The 22,883-nt window shown below is 36.3% G+C and overlaps 1 protein-coding gene across 1 annotated transcript in view; it reads left to right on the top strand.

Moving 5' to 3' along the window:
* Positions 1 to 22,883, top strand: part of CNTN5 (contactin 5) — a 186,763-nt gene that overhangs the window by 107,447 nt on the left and 56,433 nt on the right. The window contains exons 8-9 of the mRNA XM_010080210.1: positions 10,124 to 10,251; positions 10,883 to 11,058. Of these exons, the coding sequence (XP_010078512.1) occupies positions 10,124 to 10,251; positions 10,883 to 11,058 (304 nt within the window). The remainder of the gene's footprint in view (positions 1 to 10,123; positions 10,252 to 10,882; positions 11,059 to 22,883) is intronic.

Genomic DNA, 22,883 nt, shown 5'->3' with positions numbered 1-22,883 from the left:
ACACTAGAAAAAAATAGATCTTGTTTTACCTGGTTTCCCAGCCATAGTACCAATTTTCTTCCAGAGTGCAAAACGAACTCAGCTGACCTGAAAACTGCTGTCAATGAGATCCTAGTCCATTTTGGTCAAAACCCCATTTACAGTTCCTACAATCTAGAAGTACTTTTGTGCTGAGCCAATGTCTTTAAACTGCATCTCTACTGAACTGATTGTCTCCTTCCTGCAAGATGTCTGCATCCAGAAGTCAGACTGGTTCCTTCACAAAATGAGGAAAGCTAATGGAGCTCAGTCAGCTTTACAGTTTAGTTAGATATATTTTTCTAAACCATTGTAAAAGTTTAAACATTGCAAGACCCTGTCAGTATCAAAAGAGAAATGTAAGTAGAGAGAATTGTAAATTATAAGGAACAAGGTAGTATTCTGGAAAAGGTGTCTTACAGATCAAATGTTCCTGTGATATTTTCATATATGTTGCAGAAACAGTACAGCCTCTAGTCTGCACTGGTATTCATAATGGAGGTTTCTGAATCCTCAGCTTGCAGCAATATCTTATTAAACAACTGTGGGTTCATAAGAGATACCAACTTTTAAGCCTCACTTAATGTGAGCAGATTTGTCTCATTTTATAGTGTCTATTTCTAGAAATAACAGACAAGAAGATGCATATTTTGGGGTTTTTGATGCATTATATCAATGGGACGTAGAAAGCATGTATTTAATCCCTAAATCTTTTCAGACCTCCACGCTGGCTAATTTGGATGGATTCATGGCCCTCTTGCTGATTTCATTCTCAACTGCCAGCCTCCCTTGCAAGCAATCATCATCCACCTTGGCTTCTGGTAGCTTGCCATCTTGCTTAGCATTATGGCATTCAGTTTCCAGTGAGACTTAAATAACTGACTTTCTCTGTATGCAAGGGAGAGAGCACTGTAAAGTAGAAAACAGATCCATCAGGGTGGTCTTAAACAATGCATATTAATTTATTACAAACTATATTGTTTTCTTCTCTCTTTTTTTTTTTTTTCTTTTTTCTGACAGCAGGGCTCTAATGTAAAAGTAGTTCATTGTTCTCATCTACCCAACTCTTCTATTCATATGGAAGCACTAACAGTATCTCTAACAAAATAACTTTTCAGGGAGATGGGAAAGATTGTATTTGATTGCTGTGTTGCATGGAAATACCACTTGCAGTTAATATTCTAGTAGTGTTGCTATAGAACATGAATCAGCCTTGGAAAACAGGTTCCATCTGACTGGATGTTATTACAGAGCTTACAATATTAATGCTTTAGCTAGATGACTGCTGCCCTAAGCATATGAAAGCTTCCCATGTAAACATCTAATTAACAGTCTTAAATTTACAAGAATCTCATTACAATGAAATTAAAGTTTCTGCTGTTCATATTGTAGTGCTGAAGTTAGTGCTAACATTTCAAGTATAGCATAGCTTGGCTGCTTTGAGCTGTGTCTTCATCTACTACAAATCAAAATAGATCCATGCATGTGAATGCAATCACGTAATTTTGCACTGGCTAACGGTCTGCCCCTTTGAGCACCTGGTCTATTTGAATTTTACCTCTCACATACCAGCTCTGCCTTCAAGTACTAATGTTGCTTTTCTAGCTAACAAGTGAAACATGGAAATATCTTAAAGTAACTAAAGTTTTCCCATGTATTTTTCTTTTCCTAAGGGAATTATGAAGTCCTACAAGCACTTTATTATTTCCAAAGCTTCTGAGGAAAATAGAATACGTTAATAATTCATTGCTGTCACTTAGGAACATGGAAAACATTATTGTGATTAAAGTCTTTTCTTTGAAAAGCAGGAACCTTTTCTAAGTAGCAGAATATTTCTGACATTGAAGTAGTGTGTAAAAAAGAGGATATAAATTTAATTATTAAAAATGTTAAAATATTAAAATAGATTTTAATTTTAAATGGATCAAGAGTACAATACGGATTGTAAAAAATACAGAAGAATATTTTCATCATTTTAGAGTAATTTCATCATGTTTAGAGATATATTGTCCTAAACCCAACCTATTTTACAAAAGCTTTTAAGAGAAGTTTTGGACAACAATGCAGAGTAGAAAAAGATCTTAAATGGCTTTTCCTACCCTCTAGGACACCTATCCTGAGGTTTCTTCTGTGGAAATTTTGCAGTTTTTCTTCTTTGCACAAGACCAAACATATTTTGAGGAAAAATATTTGAGCAGAATGGCAAGGTGCCAGTTAGGAAAGTGATGCTAAATTTTCAAAATGTTCCAGCCAATGTCTCTGACTTGAGTGTACCAGTGAAACGACTGAATAATTTAAAAGTCTTCTTGTTTGCTCAGTTTCTGTAGGAGACAGATTACCTATTTGAACCTCTGTTCCAATTACAGCTAGACTCTGATTCAGTTTAATACCTTAACAGATGCTTAAATTTTAGGACCTTTATGTCATCATCGACATTAACGTTATTAACAGAGTCTTTAAAGCAAACTATGTGCTTAAGTACTGATCTGAAAAAAGTCATTAATACGAAGCACTGTTAAGACTAATAATAACTAGCCTACTCATATAGAGAAAAAAAACATGCCAGGAGACCATGTTAATTCTGACATATTGGTAGTTTACAGCCTTTACTGCTCAGAAGCACTGCAGAAATCATTCCCTGTGCTTAGAACAGAAACTACATTTGCTAGCAAAAACTGACTTTTAGTGTCAGCCACTTGAAATTATATTTACCTATGTGGACACCATTTGCACCAGCGAGAGCTGTGTATTTCCATGCACAAATGTTACTGTGCAGCAAACGACAAGGACAAAATGAGAGGCCTAGCTGTGGGTCCCCTGAAAAAACCTGCCCTGGGACAGTTTGCATAGATTAGCTTAAATAGAGCTGGAAATAGTTTGCAGTAGATTAATGATAAGTCTTGGCATATTACAATGACTTAAGATAGCACACACAGGAAGTGTACCATTATAAATATTTGAAAATCTGAAGTGAAGAAACTACAAATAATTTTGCGTTTTGCCAAGGGACTGGGCCAAGCATAGTCTTGTTTCTAATTTGGTCAAAAATATTTAGATAAAAAGACTCTGTCTAGGGTGATAACACAAAAAAAATAATATAAAGTAGATGGCATTCTGCTTAAGTATTTTTACTGTAGCAATAACTCATATCCATTTTCTGTGAGAGTTAGAGGCTTGTACATCTATTATGAAGGAGAAAGAGAAAGCAAGGGGAAATGAGAGCCCACAGCCATTCAAGGAGAAATAAAGGTTTCAACTATTTACAAGTACTTGTCCCAATTCCTTGTAATCTACATTAAAGGATACTGACAGATCTCGTACCCAACCTAACATGAAATGACAGATTGCTCAGATCAGAACACTGTAAGGGTCCACAGGCTAAATGACTCAATGCAGCTTCTCTCCATTTGCATCTTTAAAGTTTGCATTTCAAACATGCACATAAACCAACTTCATACTCCTGGTTTTAGACACCATGAGGGGGGAAAAATTCTAACCACTTCAATAGCTTACATTTTTATTTTGACCAGTTCGTAGATGTTAAAGTTTGCAAAGCTTTTAAGTAACTGAAATGTTTCTCTGATTGCTGTGATTATTTTTCTAAAGTTCTATAAAAAATGACTTTTCTATGAAAGATAAAGTCAACATACAATTAAAAAAAATGAACATAAAATAGAGAAAGGCAAAAGTGTGTATAGGCTAATCAAAATATGCACTGCTAATTCTTCCTTCCCAGTGAAAATGGCCACGCAATTGACACCTATTTTTTTCTGACTCTGTAATTGTTATGTAGAGAATATAAACCTAAGGTGTAAGCTGTCTGGCATTCATTTCTATTAAGATCCAGATACTGCGCCACTGTCTCCACTACAAGTCCTCAGTAAAATCCTGAAGGCTGTGTAGCAATTGTAATTTTTGCCGCCTCAACTGCTCAGTTCCTTCAGCATCCAGACTCCAGGGTCCATTGCAGAATTCTTGAACAGTTTCTAGCCACAGCATCAAGACATCTGTTTGTGAGAATCCACTATAAATGATGCAACAGAATGAAAATTAGATTTTCCTCTTCTCCTTATTTTAATTTTGATGAAAGTCTCTGCTCATCGATTTTATACGTGATAGGAAGAACAGATGCACATCCTGGCCAGGGTGGGTCAAGATAAAACTGTCCCTGGTGACAAAGATCTCACCCACACACTGCGAGAATTTCCACCATCTAAACCAGTATATCCTCCACCAGCTGCAAATAATATTTGAGAACTTCCATGGTGGGTGGTACCAGATATTAATGGATTAATATTTTGTCTGTAAGACAGTGGAGCAGTAAAAGTATCTAGACTACTAATACATTTCATTTTTCTCTAAGAATTAATCAAAAGAAATATAATCACAACAATATGGCAGGCAGAATAGACCTCCCTAGTTTATACCAAAATAAGATGACTGTATTTACTATTTCTTTATCCTTCCCCTCAAAATAAGGCCAAAGATGACAGTTACTCACACAAGTTTTCTGTACATAAAACAGAAAGAAGGAAAAAGCTTGATAATTTTTAATGAAAATATGTTAAAATAAAGAATATTTCTTTAAAATCCTGCCAAGCTCCCCATAGAAGCCACTCTTGAATATCATATTCTACTTGGTCCTTCTCTCTAAATCACATGAAGCCTAAAGGAACCTGAATTTTATCTTTCATATTTGTGGGGACCTTCCACCTTGTTCATCTCCGTCAGCACTTTCCCTTACCTCTCTGTCAGTCAATGCTAATACAAGGTATTTCTGACTGCAAAATAAAGGACTTCCAAACACCATCTATAAGCAAAAATCCAGCATTTCCTATGAGCCTAATTTCCATCCATCAGCCTCTCAGTAGACACTTATTCTCAGAGAACACCTTTCTGTTCACATCAACACCCCATATGCAAACAGCATGAACTTTCATCCTTCCAGATAAAACAGCACATTCTTTATCAGGGATATTACTCTCCCCGGCACATACTTTGTTGGTAAAAGAACAAAATTGGTGAAAGAAATGATCTGTGTATGTTAATTCACTTTTATCTGAACAAATGTACTAAGGATTTTTCCAATCTTAAGCGTTATTGCTGAACAATAGCTTTGACTAGATTGCAAATATTTTTATGATGAGAAAAATCACTTGGAAATATTGTCTGAAAACTATAATTACTGAGTATTTTGCAGTCTTCCAATGTCAATCTAAGTCCAATCCTGAAGCCTTAAAAAAGAAAATTTACACTCTCATTCATGCTTCTATGGTTTTAAAATTCTCAAGCTAGTTTACTACGTTACGCTGTCATTAGCAAAACTGACATTATAGAAATCATACCAATATGTATTTCCAAACTTGCTGATATTGGAGGCAATAAAACCATGGGCATTGCAAACTGGGCATCCAACAGCTGCACTATTTTGGATAAAATCATAGTGGAAGAACATAATACGCACAGGTATCAGATACACTTTGATATTCACATTCAATTTCAATTTAGCTCTTTTCATTATTAATTTTTTGGGGTTTTTTAGCTTCATGGGCATAGAGTATGCAGTGAAGCTCACGGTTAATTGACATCTGAGAGAGTGAGGGTTTAAGTTCAAAGACCAGCATCACACTTGGTGCTCACCAGTACGACCATTAGCAGACTTTATATCCCTTAATTCTTTAGACTGTGTCTAGCATTACACTATGGGCTTGAGTGAGCCACCCACACACAAATTCCTGCTACCCTTTGAGAGTCCTACAGTGTCATCCTGGCTCGCGTGTAGACTTCGAAAAGACACACTTGCTGTAAACGTCTTTGTCTGCGATGTAAGCAGTTAAATCCTCTAATAGGTCTTGTGTCACATTTATCAGCCTTGCGCAAGTGTCTTGGATACCTTACAACAGGTAACATGGACCAACGGAAACAGCAAAAAGTATACACTGTCCACACTGCCTAATTCTGAATTTCTCTTTGGAATAGTTCTAGTCCCATTCCACAGACTAGATGTGTATTTGTAGCTGAAAAGAAATGTACTCCTCAAGCATCCCTCCCAGTTTAATATCAGCTGAAGTTCATGTGCTCAGAAAGCTTCACTTTACAAACCAAAGCCACAGCAAGTGGGGATGATGGAGAAATTTGGCTACTTAGACCACAGGACTTGCTTTGAGAAACCTGGTCTATTGGGGGCTGATGGGGTCTGTCTGTCAGAGAAGGGGAAAAACATCCTCAGTCATAGGCTTGCCAACCTGGTGAATACGGTTTTAAGCTAAAGTTCCCGGGGAAGAGGAATTCCTGATAGCTTGATGCCCGTGCCAGCAATAGGTGCCCAGAGCCTGGAGAAGGATCACAGGTCAGCAGGAGAGCACCTGCAGAGCAGCACAAAGGAATTTCAGTTTCATTGGGAGCCCAAGTTAAGTGATTCTAGGCAAACACACCTAGTATGGGGAATAAACAGGAGGAGTTAGAGATGTGCGCATGAATGCAGGGGCTGTCATCTTGTTGGCATCAGAGAGATGTGGCGGGATGGATCCTGCAACTGTAATATTGGAATGGTCTTTAGGAAGGACAGGCAGGGGAGACGAAGAGGGGGCATCACCCTCTATATCAGTGACCAGCTGGAGTGCATGGAGCTGTGCCTAGGGATGGATGAGGAGCTGACTGAGAGTTTGTGGTTCAGAATTAAAGGAAGGGCAGGGGCAGGTAACATTATATCGGAGTTCTGCTACAGGCCACACGACCAGGATGTAAAAAAATATTTTTTCTCTTCTGTTCAACCAGTTTCTTAACCATCTTAAATTTCTGTATTAAACCTGTTTAATCAGTCTGGTGAATTTCAGCATGAAAATCATGCTTGGAACCCATGGAAGATCAAATCTGCATTTATTTCCTCTAGAAAATCTTTCTTCTTATTAAATATTATGACAATTTAGTCTCATTCAGTGTACTTAGTTAAATCACGTTGAATTTTATCTCATGTCCATGTACTGTCATATTTTGATTATTTTTTCCTAAGAACTCCTGCTTAAAATCTTTCTTGCTATTGATTTTAAGCCAACATGTTTATGGACTCCAAGACATTAACACTCATCTCTTTTTCTCCCTGTTATTAGACAGATGAAAACTCTTTTCTACAAACACTAAGCTCATGTGCCAATTTTTTCAGAGTCCTTAGATGGACAACATATATCTCCTTTATGTGATTACAATGAGGTTTTGTCATACTCAAATAATCTCCAAACTATCAGCTTCATCTCTTATCCCTCCTTTCTCTATCCCTTCATCTATCATCATCTTTCCCTCTGTTTCTATTAAATTAATAATTTAGGGTTTTTTTCCTGAATTATCCTTAACTCTACGCCAACCTCATTTCTTCTCTCTTTGCTTCCCTTCTATTTACGAAGCTAAAAGCCCTTTTGCTATGGTATTTTCTTATTAAAATATGTAGACATACTACGCAGGTGGTCTGTCCATGACTGAGAGATATTAGCAGGGAAGGAGGAGTAGTCTATGTTCCTGCTGTGTGCAGCAAGTGTTATATGAATAAATAAAACATTTCAGTTTCCATCATAACCAGCCTCTGGCTTTTTCCCAAAACACACACACACACACACACAAAAGCAAGAACAGATGAATGTTAGGCATTTTAAGAAAAATATTAATTTCTGAGCCAAATAATTCACCAGCAAATGTGTTTGCAATTCCTTTGATTGAGCAATTACTCTTTTCCTCATGGACAGAAAGAGCTTTTAGCTAAATAAAAATGTAGCTGGTAATATGTATAGGATTCATTAGATAATCTTCCATATGCGTCTCACTTGCTTTTCCTCCAAGCTCAGAATGAAAAACAGTTTTGTATCAGGACTTACGCTGCGTATAAGCTTTTATAATTTGTAAACACTGTAGGAGTGTCCTTTCATTTGTCTGATACTGGCAGTATATTGATGAAAACTATTACAGTATATTGACGAAAACTATTACTGTTCTGCAAAGGCTATTGTCATACTAATGATAGGATGTCCTCAGAGCATTGATCATGGGGTATCTTGATAGTAAAACAAAACTTACACCAACAGGAAAGGAAGGAATCTTACATCCTTGTCAGTTCCTAAATCAGATGGTTTCTTCAAAGGTGTGACACATTATAACAAAATTTCAGGACTTCTTATTTGTTGTAAAAATCCCAAAACCTCAAAATCCTGATACAGACGCATTTGCTTTAGTATAATTTTGTTTTCTGTAAAATTACCCTTAGAAAAACAATGTGACTCAAATACTGACACTTATTTGTTTAGTGCAAAATGGAAGATACATCATCAGATTGCACTAGGGAATTTGAGAGTTGGCATGTCATTCCTCTGCCCCATCCACTTTTGAAGCTATTATTTTCTCCTGTCTCTCTGCTGAGAGCAGTGAGTGGTTTCACATCTGAAGTGAATAGAAATACATTTTTCACTGGAATGAAATTCTGTTTTCTCCACCGCAATGTTTATAAACTTCATATAATAAAACACCATTTTTCACAGAACCAGAGAATAGGGGCTATTATTCTTTTTCCATGACAAAAAAAAAAAAAAAAAAAAAAAAAAAGGATATGCAGTGTCATAGTAGTGATATAGTTTGAGCACATTATTGAATCTTAAGCCTTTGGTAAATCACTCCTGGTTTAAATCAAAGGTAACTTAACTTTGTATTTTAACACATCCAGCCTAGAAAGGGAAGGAATTCCCTTTTTTGGCTGCTGAAGAGCCCAAGACAGAAAGCCAGACCTCTTAAACAGCATGATCAAAGTGCCTTACTCCTGGTTAAATACTTCTCAAGAGTTAACCACATTTTACCCTGCATGTTTTCTGATCATAACCCCAATAGGGGACTCTCAGTAGAAGCAGTGCTAGTCACTAAATTAACAGATAGCCCTCTCTAGAGAAATATATCTACAAATCCAACCATCCCTGGGGAGGGGCCACCCACTTACTTAGTCAGACTCTTTCTCTCACACAGAGAGACATCTTACCTTCCTTTCAAAATACATGACATTGAAGCACTCCTTCATCTCCTTCTGCACTCCTATGCGATACCTGAAAATGCTTGCTGAGGGTTATCTGGTTTCAGTGTCCACGCCTGTTGGAGGGCTTCCAGCCTACTTCTCCCATGTCCCTTGAGAGAGCCTTAACCACTGCCCAGCCTGGGAAAAGAAGTACCACGTCTGCAAGCAGGGCTTGGCTTAAATGCCATGGAAGAGTTGCTCTGTTCCATTTAGGCCTGTAGTTCTTCTCTGTCAGGAAAGAAGCAAAGATTATTTCCTGCTCTTACAGGGCTACAGCTTTAACATATAATAAATTCAGGGGCTTTGTCATTTTAGAACAGCAAAAATGTGTTCATTTTCACCTCTGTGTAGCTTCATGGACTTAACGATTAATACTGTGGAAACAAAGCCAAAATTTGAAACTCCTAAAAGTAAATGCTTGAACAACCTTTCTCATGAGTATGCTTCAGTGCAGTTACTTCCCTGGAGATGTAGTGGAACTGCAATCATACAAGACTCAAGGAAAAAAATAAAAGTTGAGCTACAAAAAAGCAGACATTATTTAAGTCCTTATGCTACACTGTGTAGTTATGCCATAAATCATATTTTGACCAGATACAATTAATTTAATGTTTTTTTCTAGTCCTCTTTTACATTTTACTTCCCATTCTTCTCAGATTTTATTTTTAAGGTCATTTTTTTTCTAAATGGAATAGCCTGTGCCTGATATTGAAATGTGATTTGATAATAATATAGCAGTGAAAGTTAAAAGACAAATTATGAAGAATCACCTTCTTTACTTTTTACAAAAAGGTTCATTAAAATTCACTACTGATAAGTGTCAAAGGATACTAATCCACTGATGCCTCCCTGAAACTTTTTGAATTAAGGAAGGAGAAAGAGTAAAATGGGTTTATTACAACCTTTTTGAAACAGAAAATAATTCAATTATCGTCTTCACCATCCCTTGCTACAGAGGCAGCAGTCCTTAATCCTATTTTTTAGCTCTAAAAGATATGATCATAGAATTTGGCTGCGAGCAGGGAAGATATATTTATATATTTATGTATTTACCCTTTTCAGGATAACTATTCTTCCACATGGGAGCCTGCGAATCTTGAATGCTTCCAAGTCTGATGAAGGCCGGTACTTATGCCAAGGTGTAAATGTATTTGGATCTGCAGAAATCATTGCATCACTATCTGTTAAAGGTATGAAAAAATACTTTGATGATGGTGATGATTTACTAATATTTCATTATTGCTAAGAGTCCCCAGCCAACCATATAACAGGATTGTACAGGCAGAATTAAAAAGCATTTCAAACAAGCCAGGAGGACTAACTTCAAATCACTGAGCTGCAATTAATTTCTAAACCACATTTTTGTTGCTTTTCAGATGAATTCTTATATGATCATGGTTTTTGGTTTTAGGTGTTCAAATTTTTGACTTCATTTTTCAAGTTTCTTCCTATTTTTAGTGTGCCTAAAAATATCCTTTTTTATTTTAAATAACAAAACTGAGATTTTCGTGCAATCACAAGATTCCAGGTGCTGCAGCCTTAAAAAATAGATATATATATATATAAAATTAATTACTCCATCTCAGAAGTCCTATAGATTGTTGTTTTTACTTCTTGCTTCAGGGAAACTGGCTGTACCTTCTGCACACCACTGTCATTTCTCAGTGCTCATTATGAATATATTTCAGTATTTGACACTATGTATTTGAAACAAAAAATAAATTTAAGTTCTGAGTAGACTAAGAAGAAAACTATAATATTTTGCCCCTGCACTACAACTAGACTACCATCTAAATGTTCTTAATCCTTCTATATTTCAAGAACCTACAAGAATAGAGCTGACTCCGAAGAAGATAGAGTTAACGGTTGGAGAAAGCATTGTTCTCAGTTGCAAAGCCCTTCATGACAGCACCCTAGATGTCACTTTCTATTGGACACTCAATGGACAGCCAATTGACTTTGAAAAAGAAGGTGGACACTTTGAAAGCATCAAGGCAGTAAGTGACCATGTGTTTGTCATCTGTGTGCTGTGAACTGATAGAAATTTACATGCTTTTACATGTCTTCCATTTACCAAATTCTGATCAAACTGATAGATAACTGGTTTCACCAATGTTGGAAAGAAATATTAGGTAGATGAGATGCGAACTGCGGGTCACTAGAATTGCTTTAAGTAGTTTTAATCAAGAAGGCATTAAAGGTAAACTTATAAATCTTATTATTAGTGAGGTATCTGATGATTTTTGTGAGGGAACAGAAAGTAGTTTAAATCAAATCCTCATTACATTCATCTGCTGATTTTAATATACAAAGGATGCTGCTATAAGCATTGATGTCCTTCTCACAGATAACATGGCTGTTGGAAAGCCCTCACCTCCCAATGCTTTTACTTGCCTAGCATATATTTTAATTTCTGAATAGCAAGGAGTATAGTTTATTTTCCAAGTTCCCTGCATGAGGTAGGTTCTAGCTGTGCAACCATTATTTAAGTCAATAAAAATCATATGGAAAAAAATATGCATACCAATTTCGAATATTACCCCTTGATTCCAAAACAATTTAATATGATCAAGCAGTATGACAAAGTAATTCAAACTGGTTCCATGTAAAATAGTTTGAACTTTTGTTAGTAGAAGTAAACCTCTTAATGTGAACAAGTTTGGAAATAGAATCTACAGTGATTTAACTCAATGTTCCCATTAATGAAATGTAAATCAAATGTCCATGCTATGTTAAAAGAGAAAAATGAAGCCCACAAAGGTCAGAAAATTTGAAAAGTTAACGTATCTAATTTGAGTGCAATGTAGATAAGTTAATTTTGCATTAAAAATCTTGTCAGCTGCAACCCATTTATTCTTCTGCTTCCCTCTATGTAAGTCATACCTTATTCACTTCGTGGCGTGTTTTTGTTTTTAAATTTCATTTTACTTCAATAAGCTTTTACCAGAAAAACATTAGTAAGGTATATTTTAGTGTGAAGGTTCATAACTTACTTATCTTAATTTGAAGAAGTCCAATATTCAAAATCCAGCACTGAGTATATACAAAGGAAAACTATATTTTTTTTTTCAACTTCAAAGTTAAAACATTTGGTTCAAGAAAACATCCTAAGATTATATTTTGACTTTAAGTCGTTTCCAAAAATTTGAAATCTAAAATGTGTTTACATGGTTTCTTCAGTCTGTTTCAGCATCTTCTGTGCTGAGGGGAATTTTTAATTACTGGTAAAAATCCTCAGGCCAGAAAATTTCCAAAGTCATTTCTCCTATCAAAGTAAAGCTAATGTAATGAAATTCCATTTGGTTTATGAAAACAGGATTTTGCAGATCTTTCAAGAATTCTTCATTAATTTCACTTCTACCAGAGAGAGCCTGCAAATTGATAGAAGTAAGGCTCATTCTGTCTGAGAACCTGGTAGATTACATACTGGGACCATTTTCAAAAAAATATTAATGCAAAACTCACTCAAATTACTTTTTCTTTCTTTTTTTTTTTTTTGTCCTGATAGGACTAAAATTTTGCCAAAAACTAGTAGATTTAACCAGCGATTTTAATATGAGTTTACGACTTTCTTCTCACTGTGTTGCTAAAGAGTCACTGTTACTTCACTGAGTGAAAATAGTATTAATCACTCATAATGGAGTCAATGCTCAATATCTAAATGACTAAATGGATAAAAAATGTTGTTTATTAAGTAAAAATCTGGCATCTTTCTTTCAAGAGGCACACAAGTTTTTTTTTTCTTAAAATGTACTTTATAACAAACAGCAAACTTGAACTGATCAGAAAATAAAATCAGGCTGACAAGAATGCATTTCATATTTTTCTAAATATTGCAAAATTAGATCTTACCTTGTCACTGGTGAAACAGTGTTGACATAGTGCAATACTTTGCAACAAAGATATACCAAAATGAAGCATTAGACCCTGATATTTTTTTGACTGGCCTACTTTAATTTACCTTTACAAGATTGCTCACACAAGAGATGGTCAGGCCATGCTTCAGTTACTTGCATTCCTAAATCATTTAAATGTCAAGCCATTTCTTTGCTGGTTTTCACTCCAAAAAGAGAATGGAAGGGTAGGCTTGGATCATCTGGAAGAGGGATGAAAATACCTATTAACACGTTACAGGCAGGATAGGACGGAACATTCTTTTTTCAGAACAGAGATCCCAAAGCATTACCTTATTTGGACAATCCTTCCTGAAATTTTCTGAATGCTGTTGGAAACATTATACAGCATGTTTTTCTCCCTCTTTGAAAGCAGTAGTTAAAATATATGTATATCTCCATTCACCAAAGGGCATATCTTGATTTTTGCATTGTCCTGAAATGAAGATGAATCAGGTGAGAGAAGCAAAACTTGAAAGCAGTGATTGTGGTAATACAGGAAATTTTTTTTATGTTTTGATGCAAAAACTCTATAATCCCATAACTACTCATTTGTGAAATGTTTTCAATTGTATCTCATTATCATTTATGTTAACCATATAAACGTGAAATTAATCACAAGGATGAAAACTTCTTTATTTACTTTCTTAAAACCTAAAGCATGACCAGCTACTAAGGGAAAGCAAGATAAAATAAAACTCTTCTGTTTCTCCCAACATGTAATTTCTTTTAACCTATCCAGTTTCAAAGGAATGATATGCAATGACACAGGTTTAAGAATGCAGAAAAAAAGGAACTTGAAGAAAACATGAAGTCTGATTCCATCTGTATCTCTTATTTTGCATTTCTGAATAAAACATTTTTTTAAATTGCATGAGTTGATCCTGAACAAAATGCTTTTTAATGTAGTACATTTAAGAAAAATAATATCCTTTGTGTACATGAACTTGTAGAATTACACATCCATTTTGTTCTGCACACGTCAATACTTCAGCAGATAAAAAGAATCAGGTTTGACTGGGTTTTGTTTATTTGTTTGAAAGCCTGACAAATTGAACATTATTTGAATGGGTTTTGTTAATAACAAAACCATTGTCAATCTCTCACCACTGGTTGCATTGCTTGTACTTTCACTGTGGCAGACCCAGGTGTTCAGTATGATGAACATTCTGATGCTTAATGCAGTGTTATAAAAGCTATCACCAAAGTAACATTTATTTGGGCTGTAGATAAATTTTCACTTGCTAAAATTGTGTGCTCCCTAACAATTACAATTAAAAGGAAAAGGAAACACTTCTCTTAAAAATACATGTTGCTTTGATTGTTTTAAAATTATAACTGTAGCTTTTGTACCAAAAAAAAGTGTTATAATTTTTCATACTGAGAATAATTGTTATACAAACTGAACATGTTTTTGCTGTTATTTACTGAGTTACAAAGGATTTAATACCTATAGCAATGTAGGTACTTCAGGGACTTGTTTGGCAAGAGGATAAGCATGGTAAGGATGTCAAGTTGAACAAAGCTGTGCATGAAGGGAATATTAAGGAAAAGAGACCAAACCCCATTGGAATGACAGTTGCGAACTGCTCTCTAGGAAAGGAAAACATCCCAAAGGTTGTGTATGCATAACTCCACAGTACACTTAGTAGCAGAACAATAATGCAAAAGTTTCATATAACCAGAATCCTTTGGGGTTATAAAAGTCTTACTTTGTCTACCAAAAAAATTATAACATTTTAGGGTCTGTGTAATTAATAGAAACAATTTTGCATGGAAGTCTGAATTGCCAAGATTTTCTTCTAGGAACACCAGTGAACACTTGAGCACAGAAAATATAGATCCGCTTGTTTTTATTAGGGTAACTTTGATTTTCTCTTGTTTGTGGCGAATCCAGAATCCTGTTCGAAATTCTCTTCAGAATTTCTAAGATTTCCTTTGACTTTAATTTTATCCTAGAGGTATCCTTTTTCTAGCTAAAGACACCTGATTTTGTGAGTAGATTTTCATCCAGCTATCATCATTCCAAATCTGTGTTTGAAAGCCGATACTGTTCTTACAGCAGAGAAGCAAAATGATTTATTGTGGTCATCCACAGAGTAGTACGCAGGAGTATTGGTCTTAGTGTCCCCTCACCTTGACCTGCATGAACACCTTTCATACTCAGGAAAGTGATTTAGTCTCAATATCTTCTTGGTCTTTGATCTTAACTGAAACTGCCACCATGGCAAGCAATAAGCACAGCTTGCCATGTTATATTTTACAGTGGTCATTTGTTCACACAGAAGTGAATTGAAATCTACTGTTTCACTTAGAAAAGGCCAGTAGATACAGACCAGACAATACATTAATTACTGTCTAGCACTGGAGACCTCAACCTAATCTCTATAAGAGAGCGTAAGGTTACACCTTTCCTTACATTTTCAAGTCTCTCCTTAGTTTGTTGTAGTACTTTAATCATATTTTAGAAGTTAATCTTAAAATTTCCTAGGCATTTTCTAAATAGGCAGCACTATTTTCTACACTACATGGAATCAATTAAAACAGCAAGCTGTTAATAATAATGTTTTTCCTCTTTATTGGACATAAAACCAGACAAGGCTAATTAAATAGGGGTTTTATTTAACACCTTCCCTCCTCTCCACACTGAGGAAAACAGCAATAGTTGTCAAAAGTCTTGTAGAAGATATGTGCTCTATGCACAGAGAATTTCTGTTCAGGGTAATGCTCCTTTATCAACCTCATTGCTATCAATTTGTTTCACTGTTTGTTGCAATACCTTCCTGCTGGTGGAAGAGGCTGAACACAGCCATCACTGTCAACTCAAATCTCCAGATATTTCAGCCCTATGCTCATTACCAGGTTTTGCCCATTTGTCACGCTACAGCAGTTAAATACTTGAGTGATCAGAAGCAGTTTCAAAATAAAAAAAAAAAAAATCTTGTCTTTCAGTAACACAAATTTCTTGTAAACTAGGGAGAGTACAAAATGGAATAAGGATTTCTGGTCAAAAAGTTTTGAAATGTGTTTTCTGTTACTCGTAGCTACAAGTCAAAATCTGAACACAGTGGAGACCATGGTCTAATAATGCACTTTGCCTTGTGTTGCATCCAGGATATAAATATCCCAGTGAACTGATTAAATGTATAGACATACTTTCATCCTATGTTAGAATGGGACACTGGATATGTCCTAGAATCAAACAAGTATGTAAACTTTGTGTGCCCAAATGCTTATGGCTTTGTCTATGAATAGAGAGTAAGGGAGAGAGAGATAAGTAGCCATCTTCTCTATTTAATTTTACTTTGGAGAGATGTAACTAAGCATTTTGGAAAATGTGAGTCTTCTAACATTCCTGAATACCAACTACTACAAAAAAATAATTGTAAGAAAAAAGTCATGAAATATAGTCAGATAATTTTTACACTGGTTTATTTTATTAAGATATTTTGTACATTCCCTTGTTTACAAGAAACATTCTAAAGAGAAAAATCTTGGGATAAATTCATGGCAGTCCATTCTTTCCCCTGTTTGCTTACAGCTGATGGACGATTTAACTGCTTGGCACAGTGTTAATCTGGGTTATAACATCACAGCCAGTTGTTTGAACACCTGATCAAAAGCAGGCTTCTTAACATTGACAGCTTCTGTTTGCAGCTCTGATGTCTATTTTTCACTTGCACCTCTGCAAGCTTTCTCCTGACCTGTTGTGGCAGTGTTCTCCAGAGCCTTCCTGGCAGTATTTCTCCCTTGCTGTTCTTATACTGCTGATCTCCTGGTTTTGTTCTCGTGGCCTTGCACCTGCAAACCCTTATCATGTTTTTCTGGTGGGGTCTCATGGGAAGAAGTTCCCATGGGACTGAAACTCACCCCTTTCTTTGTCTCTTGTTTTGTAAACCAAACCACAATGTGCAGTGAAGTAGGTAATGGTCATCTAAATACTTAATGAATATTATCCAACAATGTACGTGCTCAGAAGCTCAAAAATAAATCACTGTGCAACAGCTGCTCTTAACATATCCCAATCAGCACCGACCAATAGGAAGCATGAATAGGTCCCAAAGAAAAGGTTACAACCCTAGGAAAAAAAATAACAAAAATCATCATCATCATCATCTTCCTGATCACCATTTCCTGCACTGGAGAGAGCCTCAAGAGGAGAACGCTCTTTCTGGCTGGCCACCAGGAATAGTTTTGCATTTTCCTTTTTTCTCTCTCTCCTCATTGCCTTTCTTATTCCTCACCTAGGTAGCTTTCCTTGCTAGAATTGATGTGTGCCATCATCTATGGACCATGCTAATAAATCTCTGTTCTCGTAAGGCTGTCACAACATTCTTCATGCAGCACACGGATAAAATCCCAGTCACATGTCTGCTCTTCATGCTCCCTGTTTTGATGTCTTCTCAAAATGTCACACTTGACCCAGACGGGTTTTGCTTTCATTTCTGTCATCTTCATCCATCACTGTCACCACCCTTCCAATCAGATCATATGTGTAGCTCCGTGCTCTCTTTTTCCCTCTTACTGCGTCTTTGAACAGGAGCACAGGTACTCCATATTATTCTGCCTTTTCTTCCTTTTTTTCTCCCAATAATAACAACTCAGATACAGAACATGAATTTAGCAACATGACTGTAGTGGGCCTCTCTGTCCTGAAGCTTGCCATTTCATATCCCATCTTTTTTCTCATTCTTTTCCATTTTCAGTACTTTCTATATGTTTTATTTAATCCCTCGATCTCACAAAACTACCCGAATACCTGACATACTACCTGACATCTGATACTCCACTTCATCTCTTCCTCTGCCTTCTCTCAATAAAACAAATCAAACTCATTTGCAGCAACTCAAGCTGCACTTTAAAGACCTCCCTCTACACTCCCAACACCCCAACACTCTCTGGCATCTGCTCCCAACCACCAGTGCTCACCCAAAAAAACTGTTTTCATTATTCTTGTTTCTCTATGCAAGCTGATCAATAATGCTGTCACTGGAAGGGTCCACACCTCCCCTGGATAATTCTAATGGATCCACAAACCTGAAAACCTTGAAAACCATTTTTTTTACTTCTTATAGATGGGAAAAATGCAACTTGTGTATTATCAGGTATCCCCCGGTCAACCTGCATCACAATAATTTCATCTTTGTTCCAAGTGTGCTTATATGATTAAAAGACAGAACTCAGAATAACTTTCCTGTTGTTACTATGCCAGCAGAGAAATCTGCTGCTTTTCAACAGATTAAATATTTGCAATTTGTAAACATCTTAAGCAGCAAACAGGCAAGTGGTTGATGTGTTCAGACCTGAGAATTTGCATGAAATAGTGCTTAAATTGTCCCAAATGCATTATGAACAGAAGTTGGCTAGAAGCCAACAATCCATCATAATACAGATATAAATTGACAGCATAATTTAAAATAACTTTATTTTATTGTTATTTTTCACTTACTGTTGATGGCACAAAGCTAACATTGCCACGAGGTTATTCTGTAAGATCATTAGTTTGCTTCAGATAGATTAACCAAAAATAAACTGCATTGCTAATCAAACATGTCAAACAATCAAGATCCAACTGTGAAATCATTTTTCAATTTAATCTGACTGAATTTCATTAATAAAGGCTATTTTGCTAAACCAAATAATCGATGAGTCAGGAATTCACCTAACTTGTGTGTTACCTATAAAAACACCCATATATTTTAAGTAACAATTTAAGCTGAATAAGATAGCGTTAACAACCCAGGTCATTCTTGTTTAGGAAGAAATCTCAGTCTTATTTAATTATAGACCATTGTTTTACAGTTCTCAGTTTATACAGAATATGACCTTGTAAAATATTTAAGTACTTTTCAAGTTTTTGTACCTCCCAAGGATTCCCTTCTGTACAGAAACCACTTTGTAGGAAAGCATCTTCACCTCTCACTGTCAAGAGATTTAGACGACAACCAGCAAGCCTCGGTAAACCCCTATAGTCATAGAAAATAAATTACTCACACGCCTGTAAGGCTTTCATCATAACAGTTTTCCTGCAACAGCAGTCAGTGTTTGCCCACTCTTTTTTTCTCACTGATTTAAGCTTTTGTTGAATCATGACCATTTATAATAGTCTCACTATCCTCTTTAGAAATATTCTTCCCAAGCAGAGAGACAATTTTCACCACATGTTGTCTACATTGAGTTCCCAACCTGAATCCTCAGTGCAATAATAAGCAGCCTTTCTAGACTTCAGGCTTTTGCAGTGCAGAAGCTGAGAGCTGTGAGTTGCCACATCATCTCAACTGACTACCCAGTATTTCGAACTTCTTTCACCTTTTTGTCCCTCTTTCCAAGATAAATCAGAGCTATGTTCACAGAACTGCAGTTGGACTGTGGAAGGGAAGTATGACAATCAACGTGGAAAACGAGCAGCATTAGAAACAAGTTAAATGAAAGTTAGGATTGATACAATAAGAACAGAATGATTTAAGGTTCCTAGATTTCATATGTATTTTCCACACACGATTTTGTAGTTTGAACATATGTGATAAATTGTGTAATAAACAAACCAACGTTTAATTCTTCCGTGGAAGAGGTAGGGGGAAGTAAACAGGAGACTTACTAGATGTTAAAAAAGTGCCCCACGGTGTAACTGTGAGCTCCATTTCAAATGCAGGCAGATTATACACTGTTTTTGTGCAAAGCCTTCAAAATAAAAGGTTGGATACTGAATGAACCACCTCAGTTCAGAGATAAAGACTGAGCAAATGAAAGAACAGATTAACAGGGAGGTTTCCTAGCAACTGACTCAAGATAAGAAGCTTGCTCTCACAGGAAGAGTAAGTGCAATTCTCTTCACTTTTAAGAACCAAATGTAAAAGTTACTTTACTGCAAAGCAACTCACAACCTCTTAGGATTTATGAAATGTAAAGGAAAAAATCCACGTACGACTTCCTCTCTGTGAGGTTGTGGGATTGCTGAAGAAGTATTCATTCACCAACAGCAAGCTCTCTGCAAGCTGGCTTTTTTTTTTCCCCCTCTGCAAATCTCCAGCATCAGGGCAATGGGTGCAAAAGACAAATCCAATAAGGTGACTCTCATTGAGCAAAGTATGCATATTACACGTCCCTTGTAGCCTTTTTGAGTTTCAAAAAGCAAATGCTATCTATAGGTGGCACCGATTCTTGTGAAAAATTACTTCAAGCATTACCTTATGGGGAGAGCTAATTAGATACAACTATGAACACACACAACTATGAACTCAGGTAACACACAGTGCTGGAGCAGAGAGAACGATAAACTGGCACAGTCCTCAGCACTGGAGCTGCCCAGAACCTGATGAATGAGATACTTGGGAGCATAATATGAATTATACAATAATTTGTTGTCCTAGGAAGAACCATTAGACAGATAGCATTGATATCTGTATTATTATTTATTTGCTGCTTAATGAAGACCAGGAATGGGTTACGTGTTACAGTAGGTCTACAGCTCATGCTGGCTTTGCAGGTTACATTTAGCTTTCTTTAAAATTATTAGAAGTTGACTGTTAAACCTATCTGGGTTGGGGGTTTTTTTTGGCTTTTGTTTTTTAAGCCTTAGGTTCAATAAAGTCCACACAGTAGAAATTCCTACTGAACAAATATAAATACTTTTGATAGTTGGCTAAATGGGTAATACATGATATTCAGAACACTGAGGAATATAGATTTTTCTAATAAAATACTACTTTGAAAGAGTGCACTTATTGTAAAATATGCCCTGTCACAGAAGAACATAAAATTAGTTGAATAAAAACCAGCTTTTAAAAGCATACACTTAATAAAATCAAAATTTAGATGCAGAAAAATAAATTTAACCACCTCTAATTTCAGCTTTGAATAATATTGGGACCATATGGTTGCTGAGACACCAGGCAGTTATAACTCAAGTTAGTCCAGATGAGAGCTCTGTCTACAGTGTTTGCATCCATGTCACCCAGTTTATGTTTTCCCCAAAGGGGAGGGTATATCTCTGCTTGTGCTGACGCATTGTCTTTTTTCCACTGAGAGAAGACTAAAAGCAGAAGACAAAGTTTCTGATCTTGGACATTTTTCTTAATGGAGCTTCTGCTGCATTCCCACTTAGCAGTCTTTTTAAACTGGACTGTAATCACTCAAATTTAAGCAGCTGCAATTACAGGGTGCAGAGATTTTGTCAGGATTTGAAAGGCCAGCACATCATTTCAGCCCCTCCCCAGGCCCTGTTGTCACCTTGACCCTCTCATTAAAGGATAAACCGATCAACAAAATAATCTAGCTTCCAAAACCTGGAAGAGTCTGTAAAATTCATGAAGACCACTTCATAAGTACCACTGAACAGAAAACAATATGGTGTTTTTCAGAGGTCCTGGTCAAACATGGCTCCTACTTATCTAAATGGAAGCTAAAATGTCTCGTTATTTCCCATGATCAAGAATCTAATGTCTGAGCATATATCCATCTGTGATAAACACAATGAGTTTAATTTCTTTCTAGTCACACATCTTAAATAATGCTGGCTGCACGTCCTGTCACGCTGTAATAAATTTAAGTGTTTCATGGAGATCTATTGTACTACACTGCTCTCCACTTACAGCAATGATTCTTTCAATTGATGCTTGGCTACCCAGTTGCACAGGTGTGCAGATGAAATACATATATATTTCTTGCTAAGAATATTGGGATTCACACTGTCATGAACCCTGTGGAAGTCCGAGTGACGGCCAAGATTTTTAACAGCTCCTGAGCAATAAAACCAGACAGTTGCTATACATTATGCTTTTCCTCCCGCTTAACAACAAAACACACATTAAATATAAATTACCCTCAAGAGAGGACAAATGCGGACTGATTCTGGTCTTATTCTTCTAATAGCTAAGGTGTTGTACCAGAATCACTAATCATCTTGAGCAACCCATGTTTCAGTGGCTAATAAATGCTGCTGTGCTAGACAACTTAAAAAAATTGTATCTTGACGTTGCCTCCTGGTAGGAGTGCATGCTCTTCTTTTGCATTTAGAGCTGCAGAGTACTCAGATATTCTTTTCCACTGCTGTGATTTCTGATATGCCAGAGGAAGAATATAGGAACTGCATTATGGCCTGACTGGTCTGAGTATCTTCTCTCCAGCAACATCATTAACATGGCCAAATCAAAAAGCAACACACTACCATTGTATTCACACTCTTAGATCTACAGGGCTATTAAGCTATAGATCATGCCGACATTTGCTTTAGTCTCAGTGGCAACCTGTCTTTTCCTTCTTTGCATGTGAATATGCTTTGGTAAAGATTTTGCCTTGGTGCTACATGGAATATAATGACAAGTTCAGTTCCAAAAATCCTAATGAAGATAAGATTGGCTGAAGAAGGTGTGCCAAGATGTGCTAAAAGGAATTCTTCTGCCTAGAAAGGCAAAACTAAATTATAGAAGATTGGATCTTGGAACTAATCCTATTTAATCTTTTCTTTAATGACCTTGGCATAAGAAATAAAAGTATGAAAATGACAATTATGTGGTACAAAAATGGACATCAGACGATGAAAATAACACATGAGAACAGGCAAGAATTGTAATGCTTTGGAGTACAAGGTCATGCATTTATGCATGACTGGTTATAAAGTGCGAGCTCATAACTTGCAAATGATTGAGAAGGATAAAAATCTGAGTGCAACTAACTGAGCACAGAATAAGTATGTGCCAAAAAAAACACGCAAATATGAATCTGGGTGAAGTCAGGGACATATTCTGAGCACAGCTAGAGAAGTATCGAAATGTACACTCCTAGTAAGACTTTATTTGGAATGCAGGGTACACTTCTAGTCATTCAGGATCAGAATGACTCGAATTAGAACCACTGCATAGGAATATTATGACACATTGAACATGTCATTCCAGGAAGGACTGTCAATCTTTGCTTAGGCAGCAAAGTAA

The sequence above is a fragment of the Pterocles gutturalis genome, unplaced genomic scaffold, assembly GCF_000699245.1.
Source record: "Pterocles gutturalis isolate BGI_N339 unplaced genomic scaffold, ASM69924v1 scaffold3154, whole genome shotgun sequence".
Lineage (NCBI taxonomy): Eukaryota > Metazoa > Chordata > Aves > Pterocliformes > Pteroclidae > Pterocles > Pterocles gutturalis.
Note: the sequence above shows the minus strand (reverse complement) of the source record. Positions and strands in the feature narration are given on the sequence as shown.